Source organism: Zootermopsis nevadensis, unplaced genomic scaffold (assembly GCF_977971745.1).
Source record: "Zootermopsis nevadensis isolate Lab colony 2312 unplaced genomic scaffold, Znev_1.0 Znev_ptg000022l, whole genome shotgun sequence".
Classification (NCBI taxonomy): domain Eukaryota; kingdom Metazoa; phylum Arthropoda; class Insecta; order Blattodea; family Termopsidae; genus Zootermopsis; species Zootermopsis nevadensis.
Genome location: NW_028259154.1, coordinates 11,371,587 through 11,392,641, shown reverse-complemented (window position 1 = coordinate 11,392,641; position 21,055 = coordinate 11,371,587). Strand labels below are relative to the sequence as shown.

Sequence of the window (21,055 nt, the reverse complement as noted above, 5' to 3'; positions counted from 1 at the left end):
GAACACGTTGTATATGATACAAATTAAGTCTTGTACATCATTATATTCTTCATTTGCCGCATTCATTGTATCACAGACCTCATACACAAATTTCACTTTAATGATTTTATCTACATTTTTACCAATTTGAGTATCCTGTTGTCAAAAACTGCAAGTAATTGAATTCTGATTACCACATGCTTGTATCTTGCATGTTTAGCTATACTAAACTGATAAGTAAAGTGTTTTAAGGTTGCTTGTAAATGACTGGAGTAGCTTTTTTGGTGTTTTGCAATATTCTTTTTAACAAAGTGGTAGAAGCTCCAAACCCAGATCTCATCCATATATGGTTCCAAATGTTTCTCTGACATTCTCATTTGAAACTGAACACATATTTTTGTAGCTGTAACCTGAAAAATCACTGACTGAAGACAAAGATATGCCATGTGAAATTGCTGTGTACATTTTTGTTTAATTTTATTAGAAATGAAATCTCCATATAAATTAGTCCAATAAAAATTATGTATTTTGCCCTAAGTACAGGCTTGGATTTACAGAGGATCTGGGGTACACGGAATGTAGAGGCCCCTATCAGTAACAACAAATTTAGGCCATATTGCAATTACTTATAAATAAATGATAATTAAGTATCATGTCATCAGTCTGCTGGATGCTTTTTGCCATAAAAGAACTTGGAGTTTATGGAGGTGCTGGGCAACTGCCCTCTGGTTGCTCCTCCATAAATCCATCCCTACTTAAGTGGCATTATTTATTGCTCCTTCTTTCAAAGTTTAATTATGATATTATGTATAATGGGAAATAAAGAGCAAAGTAATATGGCCTCTTATCAAGTGATGTCCATACTAAGAGTAAAGACACCACAAAAATGTTTTTTAGATTCCTTCATTTATCAGGCATTGTCATGCTATATGATTTCATATAAGTAATTGGACTTGAAAGATCAACACTGGTGTTATCAATACTTTTTCCCAATCTGGATTATTGTATACATTTGTCCTGCTCAGAGTTAAATAAATTTCATTTTGTTTATTGTAGCTGTGCTTCCAGTGCAGGCACACTAGCTTTGGCTGGAGACACTGCCTGCAATGTGTGCAGGAAGCAGTTCTCCTCCAGAAGCAAACTGAGGAAGCACATGATGATCCACACGGGAGAAAAGCCATTTCACTGTGAGGAGTGCGGCAAACGATTTATCGATCGTGAGCATTTAAGGAGACATTCCCGCGTTCATTCTGGAGAAAGACCATTTCAGTGCATCGTGTGCAAGAAGCAGTTCACAGACAACAGCATCTTAAAAACACACTCCCGCATCCACACAGACCAGTCTTACCAGTGTTCTGTATGTTGCAAAGTGTTCTCATCTGAGTGGGACCTGGGAAAGCATTACCGCATTCACACGGGCGAGAAGCCGTATCGTTGCATTATTTGCGGAAGACAGTTTTCTCGAAATGATTACCTACGGAAGCATTCTATAACCCACACTGGGGAGAAACCGTTTCAATGTGATGTATGCAGGAAACAATTTTCGCTGAAGGAGGGCTTGCAGCGGCACTCGCGCACACACAGCGGAGAGAGACCCTTCGAATGCGCTGTATGCAGTAAGACGTTTATTCGTCGGGAGCATTTCAAGAGACACTTTCGTATGTCTTGTGCACGTGAGAATATTAGTTGTCAGTAAACCTCTCTGAGAACAGTCTTGGTTATGTATGAGACAATAATTTCCGTGTCATTTTCCTAGTTTCATAATAAGATCAACACATTGCATAGATATGGCATGAAGCTTTTCTCATTAATACTGCTGCAGTGTTGTACACATAGTTTTGTGTGAAACAGCAGTACAATTTTTCAAGAAAACATGTTTAGAAATTGTGTCACAATGATTGTGGCCGAGTGTTGTTTTCCTGTGTGGTACAATGCAGTTTGTACTGTATGAACGTTGCTCAACGCAGAGTGACTTTTTCCTGTGTGGAAACTGCCTACAAGCTCAAATAATTTGAGCTAGCCACTTTCTTCCCGAACCAGGGAAAAGCACATTTTGAGTATAAATTACAAAATTCATGTGGTCATGTCGTTTGAGGATCCAAGTGAATTAGCACCACATACTAGGCAGATGTGGATGGGGGATATCTATTTGAATAGATAACTAGTGGTCAAATGGTTACAAGTTCTACAGCTATAGGGAATATGAATTCATGATTACACATTCTCTCATACATTGTTCCCGCTGATGAACTGTTATTGAGAGAATTGTTTAATGACTTAAGACTATTGATGTGTAATATTGTTTTTGTAATATATCTGGGAGTGACTGACAAGCAATTGCTGTATGTACTGAAGGTTTCTACCATCGGGCTGATATGAAGTAAAGTTTTGCTGTAGACATTTCCTATTATCTGTAGTAGATTTTGACTGCAATGTTTCAGAGGCTAACTGTTTTGTTTTCAGGTAAGAAATGACGGATGTAGTAGTAATAATTACTCTGTTGGACTTTTCACATTTGTGGGCCCCAGCAGGTACTGCATATCTGTGATAGCTGATCATTTTAGTAAGACTGCCTTCTAGGTACTTTTATGACAGATATATGAGATAAAATATGAATACTATTTATTATTATTGAGCTGGATGAACTGGCGGTATTACTCTGTCTGGTACCTTGGTGATACTGTGCTTGTTTCATAATCTTCATGATCTTCCTATCTCATTTGTTACTGTACAACCTCAGCAGTTGAAATAGCATAATTAAATAATGTAACTTGGTGTTTTGTACACTGACTTGTTCCAAATGCTGATTTGGGATCTGCAGATAATTTGAAAGCTGATGTCATGTAATTGTAGAGGCACAGCTGATGAAGCTCTGTGGTTTGAAGTTTCTCTTCATTCTGCATATGGTTTTCTTCACTACCTATTGTCTCTTCATTAGTTTACTGTAAGAACTAACAGACCCTGACTAAAAAAAACTCTAGTTCTAGCTAGCCATTCAAATTCCATGTCAGCTGTGTATTTTCAGCTTGGAATTAAGAAGAATGAAATAAGTGGGGCATGCAGCGCGCATGGAAGGGGCTAGAGGATTGCACCAGCTATTGGTCGGGAAGCCTAAGGGGATGACCCCGCTGGGGAGGCCTAGACGTAGATAGGAGGATAATATCGAGAGGGAGATGGCAGTTGAAGGCGATTGGATTATGTTGGCCCAAACACGGACTGGCGAAAGACCTTTATTAATTCTGTGATGAACCTTCGCCTTCCTTGAGTAAGTTAGTACTCGCGAAAGATGTCGCTAGTTGCCAAAGAAACTCATTTACTCTTAGGAAAGGAAAGTTAATTTTCTGTGCCCACAGTATGGCCACGTTCCGCAGATGTAGTTCCGATTACATTGTATGTGTTCTGTAAATGAAATGCAATTACGTTTTTCGTTTGGGTAACCACATCATGTAAGCTTGAATGAAATAACTTTTCGAATTTGTAACAAATGTGTACATATAGGTGATCTGTATTTGTAATGAACCTAATGAAATATATGTAAGACATCTTCGATTACTAGTGATTAATTAAATGCAATCAGAACATATTTGACATCTGTAATCTGTCAGACTCGAGAAATTCTTTACATGGTGTTCACTGTACCGTGTGAAAAGAAATAATGCTTTGGGAAATTAGGTCATAATAGTATTTCGGGTTATGTAGTAGGTTCGTAACCGCGGTTATCAAAAGATCAATCTGAACTTATATTTTGTGCTGCGATATAAATACTTGTGTGACCAGGTATCACAAACATTAGAGAATTGGCTATTTAAATAACAAAAGTTAATTATCTTTACAGCAGATATTATAGTTTATTTAATTATAGTTGATTTTAAAACGCAGCACCTGTCAACATTGTCATTTGTATTAAGCGCAAGCCATCTTTGGTTAGCCACACAGGTTACGTTTACAATGCTTACAATTTAAAATTTGTTGAACTAAGAAAAATTTATGCTGCCTTGTGTAACTTGTTGGACTTTAATAAATTATACACATCGAAAGCAACGTTTAGAACCTTTCTTTTTCTCAGGGTTCTTTTCTTGATAAGTAATGTTCATATAAGAACATCACTTTTAAGAAAAAATAAATATGTTTTATTTTGAAGTTCATTGTTTTCCTATGCAACATTTGATAGAATATAGAAAGTTTAAAATGAAATCACATATCATGAATTTGCTTTGTATTCTGGTAAAGGATTTCAGGATGGGCATTTACAATTGATTTTAAATTTTAGTTGATCTTTAATGAATATGACCATTACATCTGATATATTGGAGAACTTTGTCCCACACAGCACAGAGAACTAAAATTAGAACTTTGTACAGTTTTGACACATTTAAATACAATCATGCTGTGCTTTATAGAAGTAACTCTTTCGAATCACATGAATATACAGTAGTTTTAAAATGACTCAAAACAGCTGTGGATTGGCAGCTAATTAATTAAAGGTTGCATGTCAAGTTTCTCTTTCATCTCAGTTATTTCATACATCTGTAATACCAATGTTCTTTGGGCAGTGGTAATAAATACTTTTGTTATATTTCTCAACAACTATCTTTGATAATATGAAAATGCTTTACTTCATTTAGTATATTATTGTATATATTTGATATTGCAAAACATGCCAAATTAAATAGTACTGAAAATATACATGGCTTGACACTAATTTCTCTCTTTCTATTATGTCATTGCCTCTTGAATCTGAATTTGGATTGGCTCTCAAAATTGATGATCTGCTTCTTAGAAAGCTGATACAAAATTGAAACCTTGTGCACTATTCATAATTTTTATTAAATAGACATGGTGTATCTTTTTCGAGTATCCCGGGTTCTATGTTTAAAAATGTCATCCCAGGCGTATGTGGAGTCTGAATTATGATGTAATGTTTGCAGTGCAGCATGGATGCAATTAAAGCAGAGCCATATTCAGAAGATGAAACAAATCCATCTGATAGTGACATTCAGCAGGCTGATACAAAAGAAGATCTTTCTGATCCATTCTCGTTTGTTGAAGTCAAGTGTGAAATAGAGGTGGGCCAGTTTTCAGAAAATGGAGCATCTTATTACAGTTTACTTTTGTGTTTCCCTCCACACTGTTGAGTTGCACCAAATATTTTTATTTATTAGTATTTGATGCGAGCCATAAGAAGAATTTCTAATAGCCCAAAGCTTTCTAAAACCACCCCCTAATTATTTCATATTAAATTAACTGTTCTAGATTTTTGTTTTTCTTCCTGTGTAAATAATGTTTTATTTTCAAAACTTAGACACTGCATTGAAACTTTAACTATTAATTTGAGGCATCCCATAAAATGTTTGTCATCTGTCATGGGTATCAGAAAGTTACTGGTGAGATGTAGTGGAAAATATAAGTTTTTATCGCCATTGGCCAGTTTCCTTATGCATCCAAGACTCAGTTTTGAAATTTATATTTTTCTGTTTCTTTGCCTAATATTTAGAGTCATTATGGTAAGTAATTAAAGATAACACCACACCTGATTTCATTATGTGATGCCATTTCTGTTTTGCAGGAAGAACCACAGAATGAAAATAAATTGGGGAGTAGTGAGAAGTGTGAGCCATGTAACTACAGGTAACTAACTCCTTGCAATAGAGCTCTTCTTTAGTAGCTAATAGTCATTCAGCTAATCATGAGGTTCAAGGAACCACGGGTCTATTACTGCTTTGAGAAAGAGTGTCCTTATCCTGAGTAGAAATGAGCAGTATATTAATCACAGTGAACTGATGACTCATAATTAAAAATCAGTGCCATTGGTTATTCAGTAACTGAAGCAGTGGTTATTAGAGTCATTTCCATTCCATTGGCTAGTAGCAACAGCAGGTGGCTTTATTTTTCAATAACCAGTTATTCACTGGTATGTGCAGTAACTGGTAGACTGATTAACAGCAAAATGGAAATTGTTGTGTTCGTCTCTCATTTCTTTAATGTTGTACGTTTTGTGTACTTGAGTTTTCCAGGAATATTAATGCCATTTTTATGTTTTTTTATTTCCCCTTTGTTAATACTTTACAATTTAGTTTGCCAGTTGAGCTGCAATAAGTATGATATATAAGATATCAATTTGGTCACCATAGTGGTATTTGGTGAAGTGTGCAAATTTGTGCAATGCCTATATGAGCCACATTAAATGAACTCAGTCCAAGAGAATGAAGTTTGAAAGTTTTCTGCATCCTTGGTGGACTTAACTACTGCCGTACTTGCAGTAATCCTTTCAGTAACAGTCCGTGAAGACCCTAGGGTATATCTTTACAGTGACCAGTTAATTATGTCTCATTTGTTTGCTCATATAGTGTTTTGACATGCACCAGTAGATCCTTAATGCTTGTTCAAGTGAAGTAAAAAATATTTTTTGCTCCAGTTTAGATGTACATTTTCTATTTCCCTTAGAAAAATCCACATTTGGCCACAGATTAGATCAGGCTGAATTTTTTTTAAGGGGTGTATTAAGTGCAAATAATATATAGATTCTGCAACATTGGTATTCTGTACTATTATGGCTGGCCTACCAAATTTGTTTGGAAAATTGGGATGGACCTTATAAAATGTAGGTCTGGTTTGTATTGGGCTTCCTGTACCTTTCTTCCTCATCTTCTGTTAATACTTCTGATCCAAAGATCTACCATTTGGCCCTATCTTGTGATAATTTGGTCTACTAATGTTTGTTTTTTTCTATGCAGTGGGGACAAGCAATCCAGCACCTCCAATGGGACTGCAGTCAAGCAGACACAGACTGGAGAAAATATTTGTGTTCTGTGCAGTAAGCAGTTCTCATCAAAGGGTAAACTAAAGAACCACATTATGACCCATACAGGAGACAAACCATTCCACTGTGCGCTGTGCAGCAAGCGATTCATTGATAGCACACATCTGAAGAGACACTTCCGGATCCACACAGGGGAAAGGCCTTTCCATTGCACCATGTGCAACAAGCAATTCACTGACAATGGCACACTAAAGACCCATTTGCGGATCCACACAGATAAGACGTTCCAGTGCCCGGTATGCAGCAAGGTGTTTTCTTCTGACTGGGACCTTAAGAAACATTGTCGAATACACACAGGGGAGAAGCCGTACCGCTGTACTGTGTGTGGGGAACAGTTCTCCCGCAATGACAAGCTTCAGGAACATGTTCGCATGCACACAGGGGAGAAACCATATACTTGTCAAGTGTGTGGGAAGGATTTTTCTCGCAATGACAAGCTACTGAAGCACTCACGAACCCACACTGGAGAAAAACCATACTGCTGCCAGGTGTGCAACAAGCAGTTTTCTCAAAAGGAGAGCCTGAACAGACATACTCGCACACACACTGGGGAGAGACCATTCCAGTGCCTGGTGTGCAAGAGGCGCTTCACACTACGGGAACACCTCAAGAGACATTCCCGCATTTGCCCAGCACAGCAAACCCCTGAGCCTTTAGACAGCCAATCTTAATCTAGGGCCCTCATCATGTAGGAGCTACAGTTCAGTTTGTATCCTGTGTATATAAACTCTTTGTCTCTTCTGCACTGTGTATGAACACTGTCAGTTCTAAGGAAGACAGTAATCTTCGTACTTCTTGCTATGAAAATTTAAATCTCACTTTGGCCCCTTTTGAATTTGGTCCAGACACTCTTTTACAGGCTGTTGATCCAGATCCGCATTGTGTATGGAGTCTGTTGATCCTACTCTGCATTGTGTGCAAACACTTGATCATCTCATTAACCCTTTAACATGGGAGGTCAAGTTTACTTGCAGCTCGCCACATAATGTGCCATAGGACAATGACTCTACTCACAACATGCAAATGACTTGTATATAATTTTAAGTTTGGGTGACTTTTTAAAATATTTCATCACACTTTATATGGTGTGAAAGGATATTAGATTCTCCTTTTGATATACGTTATTCTCATACTTTTTGCATTAAAGTATATTTTGACTTCTTACTTTTGTCCTTGCAATTTTGAAAGCCCTGTATGGCAGCACTATGAATAAACTTATCTATGGTGCTTCCATCTTTAAAATATTTTAGACAGAACAGATTGTGAAGTTTGTGTCAATAGAAAGAACAATTTAACTTCTTGACCAACAGAATTTACAGACACTCCAAGACATTCATTTATAGAACACTCGCATTTTAGTCAGGTGACGTCTATATACTGCTTCCAAAAGCACAGTCACAGTCAAAGATTCATTTTAATTTGTTTCATTCATGTATGTTGTCAGTAGTTTGTGGTACTGCTTTAGTCTAATCTTCATTGTTTGAAGTTCACCATCAAAGCAGAGGTGCTCGATAGACAGTGAAATGACTACATTATTAAATACTGAAGAAGATCTTTCAGATTGAAATAATACTGTGATGGATTCAGATAAAAGTACTAATGATAGAATTTAATTATTAATGATCAAGATGTTGGTAGTGATTCTAGTGGAAGCAGTGTTAGTACAGATTTGTATGTAAATTGTGTTGGCAGAAGGGAAATGTTTACAGTAGTTACCGTACGTACATAGTGTATGACTGAAATTATTGACATTTTTAACCAGTTTTTAGCAAGGAATGTATTGGATTCATTGAAGTATAAAAAAATCATTATTCTCTGGAATGTGAATATTTCAAAGGAAACTTATTTTATAAAGGATCATGGGTGAATGAATGGAAAGTCCATTGCATAAAATTAAATATACATCGCTGTTCAGTGTGATGAGCATAACTCAACCAAGATTAAGGTTGTACTTTTCACACAATCAACTGGTAACCATGCCCATATTTGGTCATGCCATTTCTTTGGATCAATTCATATCAATTTACAGGTTCCTATATTATGACAAATTAGTGCTGAACTCTCCAGTATACATATGCAAAGTGGAGGGTTGCCTGTCATACCAGTACTTTAGAATGCAAGTCACTGCTGGTCTCTGCTTGTGTGCTAGGGCATAATATAGTCCTTCTATTCATACTACCAGGCTGCTAATAATAAGTTTAGCTGGTGAGGGGAAATATAAACACTGCCTATGTCTCAGTTGAGCTGTGATGAAAAGAGGGAATTCCTTATCAGTGTTTGGTACATTCACTGACAAAATGTATTTATGTTACTCTGACTGAAATTCTTATACTTTTATAACATAGTGCAAAACTAAAAATGCACACATCCATAAAAAAGAAGAAAAAGTTGCGTTAATTTGTATCTGAAACACCTTCTTCTTATTATTCAATAGATGTGATTCACTGCACCTTCCTCACATCCCAATTTAAGTTTTATTTAATTGGTTTTGGGAGACATCAAAAATACAGTAATAGAAGAATGCAGATCTATGAATTTGAAGCAAACACACTTTTATGTGAACAAGTATTTGCTGATTACTTGAAAGGAAAATGGCAAAACTGTTGCTTCCACCAGAAGAATATGGAAGAGGAATATTGGAAACAAGAAGACTTAATGGATGAAGCAATTGACAGCATGATTTTTTACTTAGGATAGAGTTTTGATTATATGAGTACAGATGCAGAATTCTGGAGTTCATCTGAAGACAAATGAATAGGGGAAATGTTAAAATTTTCTGTTTGTTTCTAATTTAAATTATATATTTTTTCATATCCTCGTTTGTGTACTTTTGTAAATAAAATATTGTAGATATATACATAAGCATTCTGGTTAAGCTTTCTCATAGTCTTATTATTTTTCTGTTCCTTTTTGGAGTTTTGAACCAATCATTCAGTTTCATAGCTGTAACAAAATGCATTTTGATCATATTTTTTCCAGTGCAAAACTCATTCTGTGCTGCTTGAGTGGGGAAGGCAGCAATCTACCTGCCACCCCATTGTTCCCAACCACTGTCTCCACTCTGTGGAAACCCCACACTCAGGGTTAAGTGCAAAGTTGCCACACAAAACATTTCACAAACAACAGCCTGAAAGTCAAGTATGAAAATTCCTTGAAATGTTTTAAAATAAATCATCCCCATGACCATTTAATTTTTGAATTTGAAATCCTATAATTACCTCAAAGAATGTATCTGTAGATAAGTTCTGTGGAATTGACGCTTTCAAACATTTCCTTTCTCTAAAGTCCTCACATATTTCATTTGTATGTTTCTAGAACTGTCTGTGGGGCCATTCGTATATACAGGGAATGAATTTAAGTACAGTGATCAGCAGTGACATTAATAAAACATCTGTCATAATGTTTAAATTAGCAATACCCTTCCTTATTAAGAGATACACAGTCTGGATGGACAATTTTACAGTTTCCCAGCTCTCACTAAATTCTTAGTTACAAAAGACATTGTGCAGAGACTCTAAAATTGGACAGAGAGATTGAGAGAAAAATTTAAGAAAAGTTAAATTATGGTATAACATGGTGGTGCTGTGTATTGTGAAGTGCAGCAAGAAGAGAACTGTAGCAATGATCTCTACATTCCATACTGATGAAGTAAGACCAGTTGGCATGAAGAGAGATCTAGACTGCAAAAGTCTCTTTTTCTGAGAAGCACCAGCTGTTACATAGGTACCTCACAGAAAGATATTCCATAGGATATTAAATGTGACAATGTTGAATGTAGTGATAGTTGACAGAATATATTCAGCAAGGTCGATCATTTTAAATTTAGGGTGAGTTTAGTGCAGGGTTTGTTCATAAATAAATCTAAAAAGCATTAAGTGACAAATTCCTATGCTGACTTCCCATGTTTATGACAGCATAGTAAAGAGGTTGACAGCTGTCACAAAAGAAGTCAGAACCAACAAAGTTATGTTTTGTCTTCCAAACATAGGAATACATGAGAAACAGTATCATTGTCTCAACTGTAAAGTGGCCTTGTGTGTGGATGAGTATATTGAGATATATCATATCAAGAAAATGTTTTAAGGTAATGTGATTTGCAGTTATTAATTTCTTTTATTTATATTTTTTTTGATTAGCATAAGTAATAAACATTTTTGGTTCCCCTTAAATAGTATAAACATTGTATTCATGCTCACAGTCAATATTTCATTAAAATTCAATAAAAATACAGAATTTGTGGCCATTGAAAAAATTAGATTATTAAAGATATACCATTTCTTATGCAGTGGCATTTACTGCAGTCCTCTTAGTTTCATGATATGTATCATAAGTAATGTACAGAAAGTTTTCAGAAATAATTGTGAGGAATCAGGGTGTTTTGACATTCCCGGCATATTGAGCACATGATTAGCTCCAACTGTTGCACTTGAGACAGTTTTTGCTTTTATTAGGATTAGGCAGAGGTGCAATGTGAAGTGAAAGTAAATTAATTGTGAAATATATTTTCAGCTGTATAAAGTATTGATGGTCTAATAACCCAGTGTTTTCACTTAAGGTAGTTGGCAACAGAAACACCTAATGACATGGAGTACTATTGAGTACTGATTCTGTTTGCATGAGGTCTATAATAGATTAATTCATGTCCTCTACTTTATACTTGTGTGCAGATTGTCTTTGGTATTGCAAAAGTAACAAGTCTTGAAGTTGAAATGAATTCTTAAGTCAGCATTCTGTAGATCCTGATGGTCTTAATTGTATATTGTAACAACAGAAAAGAAATGTATTCTACAGTATAGACATTTTTCTTGGTTGTGACACATTATAATTATGTAAGTCTATAGTATGAACATATGATTCAGCAGTTTAAAAGTACAGTGCAGAGCATGGCCAAAATTAAATGCATAATATCAAGGAAAATAATTCATATGTTGTACATGGTAATGTAAAAAGCCAGTTTTTGGTAAGTTGTTTACACCCTGTAAATTTGGGTGCAGTAAGTTTTATGTCTAATTTCAGAAGACTGAGTATGGTAACAGTATAATAGTTATTTGGTGTGGAATAGATGCAGCATTGATATTGGTTTTGTTTATTAAGTTGGTATTTTTATTGCATTCTTTGAGGTTATAATTATCATTGGTGTTTACTTTATTGCATTCATTGTTTTATAGTGCAGTTGTTGGTAGTCTTGTTCTAACATTTAAAAATATTAGCAGCAGTTTTAAGAATTACTGTGAAAAATGATAACCAACCAACACTTGTCTGTTATCAGAGTGTGTGTGTGTGTATTTGGAAGTTTTTAAAAGTACTTGTAATTGCAGCTGTAGCATGCTTATTTTGTCATTATGGCACATAAAAGCAACTATAACTGTATGGTGGTGAAGTGGAAGAAGATTTCTGTTCTTGAGCTTGGAAGCAATACTTCTACATCAGAAGTAGAAATTAGACTCATATTCAGACAATTCTGTTGATATACAAGCTCTATAATGGGTCAAAGTGAAAAACTCAGGTCTGCAACACAGCTCTAACCCTCTAAGCAGAGCCTGAGAGAATGAGATGATAATGAAGTTGCTTATATGAAAAAACGTTTCCTATGTTATAATGTGTTTTAAAAAATAATTCATATACTTTGTTCTTTGTTGAGAAATCACAAAACTGGACTAAAGTAACATGTTTTTGGTGCCATATTCAGAAATAAAATTTGTAGGGAAAGCGGTTTAAGCACACACAAAATAGTAAGTGAATCATGTTGATCCATGAGGAGCTTCAGTCAATACCAACAGGTCATGAACACATTGTCTAATCTGTTTGAATAAAACTTTACTGTGTCTTGAATGATCATATTGCTTATAGGTGCTTCCTGTATCCCTGAGGACAGGCTGTGCTGGACCATTACTTGTGAATCATTCCAGAACTCAAAATGTGAAATTTCGGACTTGCCATGATATCTTAGATTTCAGCTGATTAGTCCCTGACATTATTTTCCTACATGCAGCAATGTTGTTGAAATTGTGTATAGATGATTTTTAATATGTTTGTAGTGGTACTATTTATAATAAAATATAATTTTTATTCATTTCATAATATTTTTAAATATTAACTTGTCAAGGTCCAACTGGAGGGAACATCTTTAAGCCTCCTTAATTTACTTGTTGTTGTATAAATTTCAGTGGTACTGGATAAAGTTATCTGTTAACAGCATGTAGAATGATTACCCAAATATAAAAATAAAAATTAAGAAACAAAAATTGAGTTTATTCACTTCTCATTTATGAGACAGTGGCTAAACTTTTGATTCCTTGCAACCTCAAAATGTAATTAAATAAAATTTCCAATATTTCTGTTGTTACTAAAAGTGCTGCATATAATAAAATTTTGGGACATTCTTTTGAGGTTAGTAGCACCAATTCACATTGTTTTCCACTGATGAAACAGGTTATTTCATCTTTTAAATCACACATATTTTTATAGTTTGTTAGTAGAAAACTGGGATGTGGTATGCTTTGTTTTTCTGTATTTTCTTCTTAAACACTGTGCTTCTGAAATAAGAAACACAGGTTACCTAAAAGTAAGAATTAAGAAGGCCGTGACTGAAGAGCATGGGAGAGAAGGTTGGTGAGGTTAATTTACAATTAGACCTTATTTCAAATTTAAGTTTGTTACAGGTGACAGTACAGATAAATGTATCTTTCTTATGTATTGAAATAATTGCTTGATATGTAATTGTGAATGGGTGACAATATGAGAAATAGTTCTAAATATGAGCTTACCAGCAGTCAAATTTCACCTTGGGGTAACCTACATAAAATTGTGCAAATTACTTTTTTCAGGTGGTGTGGGTTTTGTTCCCTCTGCCATGCTTCACAGTTTAGTAATTCAGTTCCATAGATAGCCACCTAATCATGTGTTTGCACATTCATGTTTGCTAAAGTTGCTGATACAATATTTTGAGGATTTCAGGTGAACAGATTTCTCTAAATCTTTTTCAGTATATTTACCAGTCCTTTAAAATAATCTGTAATGTTGGATTTCATTGTTAGAAACCATTACTTTATTAAAATTCAGTGGTAGATCAGAATAATGTTTACAATAGGATGTCTAATAACTATAAAGATATGTTGGTATCATGTTGGAAATTATTCCATCTTTGGTACTCTGTTACTAAGTTGTAACTGTGCCCTGATTGAGGGACAACACAGACACTAATTGATCAAGCTTGTGAAACTTAGTGAGAACACTATACTGTTTGAGAATTAAAAATAGATGTAGTATCTCAGGTGAGTGCATTTTAAAATTGCTGTATGTCTGTCCATTTGTCCATAGGCATTTAACACATTAAGAACAGCTTAACTGATGTGACATTTGAGGTTTTCATGATGGTGAGGATTATGATTTTCTTCTTCTGGGTTTTGTTGCCATGCAGACTTGTTGGTAGATTCCAATATTTTGGAGAAACTCTCGCTCCATCTTTGGGGCTGAAGATGGAGATAGTATGTTTCTCCTAAACATTTGCTTCTATTGACAAGTCTACATAGTATTAAAACCCAGAATAACATCAGCTGAACAGATATTAATAAAATTTAGCATTGGGGTTGTACTAAATTTTTTTTTACAACATTAGCTGAAATCACACTACAATAATGGACAATTTACATGAGAACATATGCCCAGTTTTCACGTGTTATTTAGGGGATTCCGTAGCATGTCATGAAGGTCAGTTTTCTGGTGATCTGTTTATGCATTTCCCAACTTCGTAACTTGTTCAACTCCATCAACATGACAGCCATTTGGCATTATGAGGTGTCAGAAGCACTTTTAAAATGCAAACCTTTTGTAGAGCCCAACAGTAGATCTGTTTCAAGTATGAAATTTCAATAAGGTATTTTTTATGAAGGTAAAAACAACATGGGAGCTGAATGTTTATCTTTTATGACAGTTGGTAACTAACAAACTGTAAATTAGGAGTGAAATTTGTGTGGTGATATGTTACAAAGACAGTAATACAATTGGTACTGAAATCTACAATATCCTAACATTTTGAACTATAACATTTGCCTTGCCAACAGTGAATTCTTTTGTACAAGTTTCAAGTTCCTCCTGTCAGCATGATGTGAAATCAGTGGGAGCACATTATCATAAACTATATAGTGTGCTACAGGGCACACAATAAGTAATTGTGGTAACAACATAATGTTTAATGAAGATTATTGTGAAGATTTGTTCTTAATATATTTACTGTTAGTGAATATATATGTCAGCAGGCATTGTAAGCATAGAGTGTTCTTATGTAACTGTACCATCCATAATGTGCAGTATGCTCATCTGCATAGTGAAACTGTTTTGCCCATAACAGTGATAATGTTAAATCTCTCCAACCTGTACAATCTGTCATGCTACTTGTGTAAGTGTATAAATGAAATTTTCTTTTTTACTAAAAATTTAATTAAAATCACTTTTTTTTAAAAAGAATTACACTACTTAGAGAGCTTTAATGAAACAACATATAGCTGCCTCAGCATTCCAGTAACACTGCTTTGTCTTACAGCACAAGATGGACATAATTAAGGCAGAGCTTGACTCAGAGGATGAAACACATCCATCAGGCATAGAACCTCAGTTTGTTGATATGAAACAAGATATGACAGAACCATACATTGTCATTGATAAGTTTGAAGCAGAGGTGGGTCAAATATTGTATATCAGAGAGGGATTCATTATCTTCAAACGCAAAAAGTGCTTGTCCATTCAGATTTTTGTGTTTGAATGCATTGTGATGGAAATCTGACAGTAAGTGTAAGGCCCACATTGAATTTATTTATTCTGCAAAGATGATGCTAGAAGCCAGTTCTGGCCTCAAACCACATTCATGGTCACCTTAAATGTCTCTTTTATTCAAGAAATTTATTTTCTTTGTGGGTTTTTATATACTGTGATCATCTATTCTTTCAAATTGTCAGCCACCTTTTTTCTGTAATATTTTTTTGTTGCAGTGATTATACAAGAGTAAGTCAAGAAGTATCACCAAAGTGAATTTTTTTAAACTGGTCCCACTGCTCATGCATAGAACTTCCCTTTGGTTGTAGTGATGTGTTTATTTGTAATTGTTCAGTTGTCTTGTGCTCCTGATTGATTGATTGGTTGATGTCCTGTCGCTCTTAGCCAGAGCATAGGGCCTAGCATCATCAATATGGCTACTCCATTCACTACATATACTAAAGAACAGCAGGTTGGAGTGATTAGGTTTTGTAGGGTGAAAGCATAAGAGGTGTGGAAATTAATCACAGATTATCAGCATAGTACGATGACTGTTGTACAGCAGAGCAGATCAATACAAAATTGGCTTTAATATCACTGATGAGGAACATTTAGAACAGCTGTCCACTTAAGGAAACATTGACCAAATTTGTGTACTAATTCTTGAGTGCAAAAGGGTGACTATTTGCCTGGCAAATCAGCTACAGATTAGCCACAGTCCTGCTTAGAAATTATCCATGACAGACTTCTCTTCTGTAAAATTTGTGCAAAATAGGTCCTGAAACTACTCAAAACAGCATAGATGTAGATGTTTGGACATCTGTAACAGTCTTTTGACCCAGTATCATGAAGAAGGTGACACTTTAATATATGACTTTTACTGGTGGCAAAATATGGATCCATTATTGAGCTTGAGAGATCAATCTCCAAGAGTATGGAATGGAAACATCTGATGTCCCCTGTCAGGAATATGTTCAAATCTTAGCCTAAAACAGGGAAAATGATGCTCAAACTTTTGTGGGATTCTGAAGGACTAATCCTAGAGAATATCATGAATGAATATTGTGATAAATAGTACATGTTATTGTGAGGTGCTGCATTAGTGATCCCAATGTTCAAACACTCCAGCAGCTGCATTTTGAGATCTTTGATGTCTGCCATATACCCCTGACCTTGTCTATTGAGACTATCAATGTGCGAACTACTGACAAATGCTCTAACGGCTCTCATTTTGCCAGTGACCATAAGCTGAAGGAGGCAGTGTATATGTGACTTGCTGTTAGTCCAAACACACTTTATTTGAAGTTATAAAAAGTTTTTACATTTTTGGACCAAGTGTGTTGGAAAGCATGGAGAATTTGTTCAAGTATATGCATGTGAAAGTTATGAATTATTTTGTTCATTTTAATAAGTACATCGTGGCTATGTTTTGACATAACACTCCTCTTATGTCTTAATTTTGTAATTGATCTGTCCTTTCATTACCTCTTACTGGGTTTAAAAACTGGGTTCCTGTATAATGTGTGGTGCACAGTCCCAAGCTAAAAGTAAAAAGATACCAAGGGTGTATTTTAATATTCTTGCAATTGAATGGTATATTCATAACAATGAGCTGTAATTTCTGGGCTGATCGGTATGTTTAGTGTGTGAAGGCAGTGTTAGCTTTATGCTGTTACAGGAAGACCCATTGCAAGAAGACAAACTGAGCCATGTCAATGAAGAAGTACCAATTGTTCTCTGTGGTAACAGGTGAGACAAACTAACTAATATATATATGTATCAGAAAAAATTGTAAAATTTGGAACAGAAAGACCATTGCATTTAGTTTGTGTGTGGTACTTTGCAGTTTTCACCATTCTTACTTTCCATCAGGTAAAACCTGTGTTATGACAATTTCACCTAAAATAACATAGTAAAGGACAGCCAGGACACTACATTGCTGTCTGCTACTGCCCTTGAATGTTATTAGGTGTTGACACTCCACTGTTTCTTTGTGATACACAATTTTACTTTCCATGTTCTTCACTGTTAGTTTGTATAAAAGAAAACACTTACATTGTCTATGATGGTTCTGTGGTAGTAATTTTGCCTCAGATTTAGTTCTCAATGAGTCTTTTTTAATCATCATGTCTAAATAATTATGGTAGCCCATGAATTAATTTTCGTTTTAAATCTACATTTATTTATTTTCTATGATCTACACTCTGTCAAGACAAACATCATTTCCCGTGCCTGCAGTTGTACCTAACGAAGCAGAATTTTTTAAACAATATCAGACACAAATTTTGTGGCAGACTCTGCTAATGTGGAAGAATAAATTAAACATGCAACCACCTTTGTGTTCTGAAAAGGTATTGCACAATAGTAATAGTAATAATAATAATTTAATTTGTCATAACAGCAGGGTCCAATGCCATATTCTGAAATTGGAGGGGTAATAATTATCAAGATCCCCTTGTTAGCGGTTTCTCTGTTTTGTAATAATGATTTATATGTTTCACTGCAGTTGTGCTGGACATTGCCCAGTGTCTCATATATGACTTAACATCACAGGAGTTGTCATTGTAATGAGCCATTATATTTAATTTTCTGAGTGTTCTAGGTTTATTATTCACTTGTCTTCAATCTCAAAAATAAACATAAATATCTCATATTATGGTCTCCTGGAAGATAGGTGCACAGCTCACTCCCAAAATGTTGCATCACTATGTACAGGCCAGGAAAGTCAGATCATAGTATAACTTTAGAACATTTCTTTCATTACATTTTAAAAATTATTTTCAGAGCGCTCTTCTAGGACTCATAGTTCATTTATGTCATATGGTGGAAATACATATTTTCAACTTAATGAATACATCAAGAAAGGAAATGTAAGTTTGGGGTTTTATATAATACACAGCCATGATAATTGTGGGGGGGGGGGGGAATCTCTTTGTGTTACCATTTACTATGACATCTCTGAAAAGAAAATGAAGCAAGAGTTATTAGCTCATGCAAAAGTAGAGACTACAAGACAAAACCAAAATACAGCAGCACCATCAGCATTGTGAAATTTCTGTAGAATATTATCTGGCACACAGTAACTCCACAGTTATGTATTTGCTCTGGTAAAATTACAATTTTTGGGACCCTACCCTAGTTCAAAGTTTTCTTTACGCAGTATGAACGATCAACAGAAAGCAGGTGAAAATGTCTGCAGTCTGTGTGGGAAGCAGTCCTCCAAACTCAAGAAACACCTGATGACTCACACAGGAGAGAAGCCATTTCCCTGCGAAAAATGTGGCAAACGGTTGAGGAGACACGCTCGTGTACACTCAGGAGAAAGACCATTCCAATGCAGTGTGTGCAAGAAGCAGTTCACCAACAACACTATTCTGAAGAGGCATTCTCGTATCCACATTGCCGAAAAATCATATCAGTGCTCAGTGTGTGGTAAAGTATTTTCCACAGACTGGGATCTTGGGAACCATTACCGAATTCACACTGGTGAGAAACCCTATCGCTGCGATATTTGTTATAAACGGTTTTCTCGTAACGATTACCTTCAGAAACATTTCATAACTCACTCTGGAGAGAAACCATTTCAATGCGATATTTGTAATAAACACTACAGTCTCAAGGACGGTTTGCAGCGTCACTCGCGAATTCACACTGGAGAGAAGTCATTCGATTGTGCGGTATGTAGCAAACGCTTCTTTAGACGCGAACTTATCGAAAAACACGTGAAGTTTTGCGCTATGAAAGATCTGTCATAGTAATTGATTATTGTGCTCCGCTTCCCTCTGTATCTAAAACACAGCAGAAAACTTTCAAATCACTGATACGACGTGTTCATTGATCTTTAAAACAAGTGGAATATGCTTTGGTTATTGTTTTCTTTATATAGTTATTATTTAAGAATACTTTTGGAAATTACTAAGGTCAGTGGTCGAACGAAAAGAATCATCATAAACTGTCGTTATCCTCAGAAATGCTGGACATCCAGGCACTTTGAGATATAAAAAGGAAAGGAGTTGGAATCAATTTTGATTCTGGTTTATGGATTAAGACGTTGCTACCCAGGAAACTTCAGTTCAGGTTTGCCATAAAATCCACAAATCTCATACAAGAAGACACTACAACATTTTATGGTCACTGTTAGAAAAGTGAATCAATTGTAGGAACAAATTAAATTGAAAGTGAGTGAAGGCACAGGGAAGTAAATATAAAATTTGTAGAGTTGTAAATCTCGATTTTTGTTCATTGATTTGGAAAAGGATTGCTTTCGTTTACATTTAACGTGCAGTGTTGCAGCATACTTGTAAAAAAATAAGATATGAACAACAAGTATCGCATTTCCTAAAGTAGTATTGAATGTTCTGGAAATGTAACAAACACGTAGTAACTAGTGTTACAAAATAGAGTCTGTCCCGTCATTCTACAGGTCTTGCAAGGCGTAAATTTCTGGGTTTACCTTCTAACTTCATTGTTTTTTATAGCTAATCGAAGTTTAGTTTTTGAACACATGCTTTCAATTTTTTTCTGTTTAGTTCTTTAAAATATATTATTGTAGTTCTATCATTATTTATTTTATAACCTAAAACCGTGTAACCTGCTGTCTACCTCATTAAATAAATTTGATTTGATATTAATGTTCTCTCATCAGTTCTGTTTGTGGTCCATGTTTTAAGTTGATTCTCCAAATGTGTATAGAAGTCAAATTCTTATGTTTCCTGAGACTGTTATGTTTTATGAGATTGGATTTTGACGCAATTTTTCTTGGTTCTTGTTTCCCTACATTTTGAATTTGGTTACAAATTATCAACTGATTTTATAAGAATCATTTTGTGCATGTGTTTTGTAAACATTGAAGCATGGTTAACTTTGCTAAAAAATGAGACATTTGACAGTAATCATTTATAATTTTTAATCTAGCTCTGTTTTATGTATAATGAGTATCTATACTAAGTCCCTGTTCCTGAAACTTAAACTGTGCTTGTATACACATATCACAAAATATTAAATGTCCTAAACTTTTTAAAAGAAAAGGTGTAGGTCCTAGTATGCTTAATTATTTTGTATATTATATATGTCCCTCAAGTATCCGAGCAAATGTTCCTAACAAGATGAATCTTCTCCATTTAGTTTGTTGGTTAAATAAAAAAGTGGAATGCATCATCATGATGATCACGATTGTTCTGGACAGTCACATGTGCCACATTTGCTGCAAGGGGGTATGTCAATTGCTGTGTTCAGATAACATGAAATGACCCATCTTCTTACATGTTGCAGCATGTGCATTGCATTCTCAGATCCAGGAAATCAAATCTCAGTTTGCAAATATGGACAAAGGAAATAAGAAAATGCCCAAAGAAATTTCCATGAAGGTGGCCAACCTGAGTTTTAAGGAACAAAGGAACAGAATCATGAAAGAAATAAATGCAGAGAAGAAACAGAAATTGCTGGAGGAGAGGCGTGTCTTGGTACTGACTGAGCATGGTTTTAGTGTTCTGGTCTAATTACTGT

At 35.2% G+C, this 21,055-nt stretch overlaps 1 protein-coding gene across 1 annotated transcript in view; it reads left to right on the top strand.

Annotated features, from left to right (window-relative positions):
- Nucleotides 1-21,055, top strand: part of LOC110837813 (uncharacterized) — a 31,723-nt gene that overhangs the window by 3,192 nt on the left and 7,476 nt on the right. Inside the window, exons 3-13 of the mRNA XM_087354124.1 lie at nt 1,036-1,672; nt 2,443-2,510; nt 3,246-3,369; nt 4,908-5,045; nt 5,546-5,607; nt 6,714-7,459; nt 8,110-8,162; nt 13,393-13,407; nt 15,342-15,476; nt 17,229-17,299; nt 18,711-19,227. Of these exons, the coding sequence (XP_087210250.1) occupies nt 1,036-1,672; nt 2,443-2,510; nt 3,246-3,369; nt 4,908-5,045; nt 5,546-5,607; nt 6,714-7,459; nt 8,110-8,162; nt 13,393-13,407; nt 15,342-15,476; nt 17,229-17,299; nt 18,711-19,227 (2,566 nt within the window). The remainder of the gene's footprint in view (nt 1-1,035; nt 1,673-2,442; nt 2,511-3,245; nt 3,370-4,907; nt 5,046-5,545; nt 5,608-6,713; nt 7,460-8,109; nt 8,163-13,392; nt 13,408-15,341; nt 15,477-17,228; nt 17,300-18,710; nt 19,228-21,055) is intronic.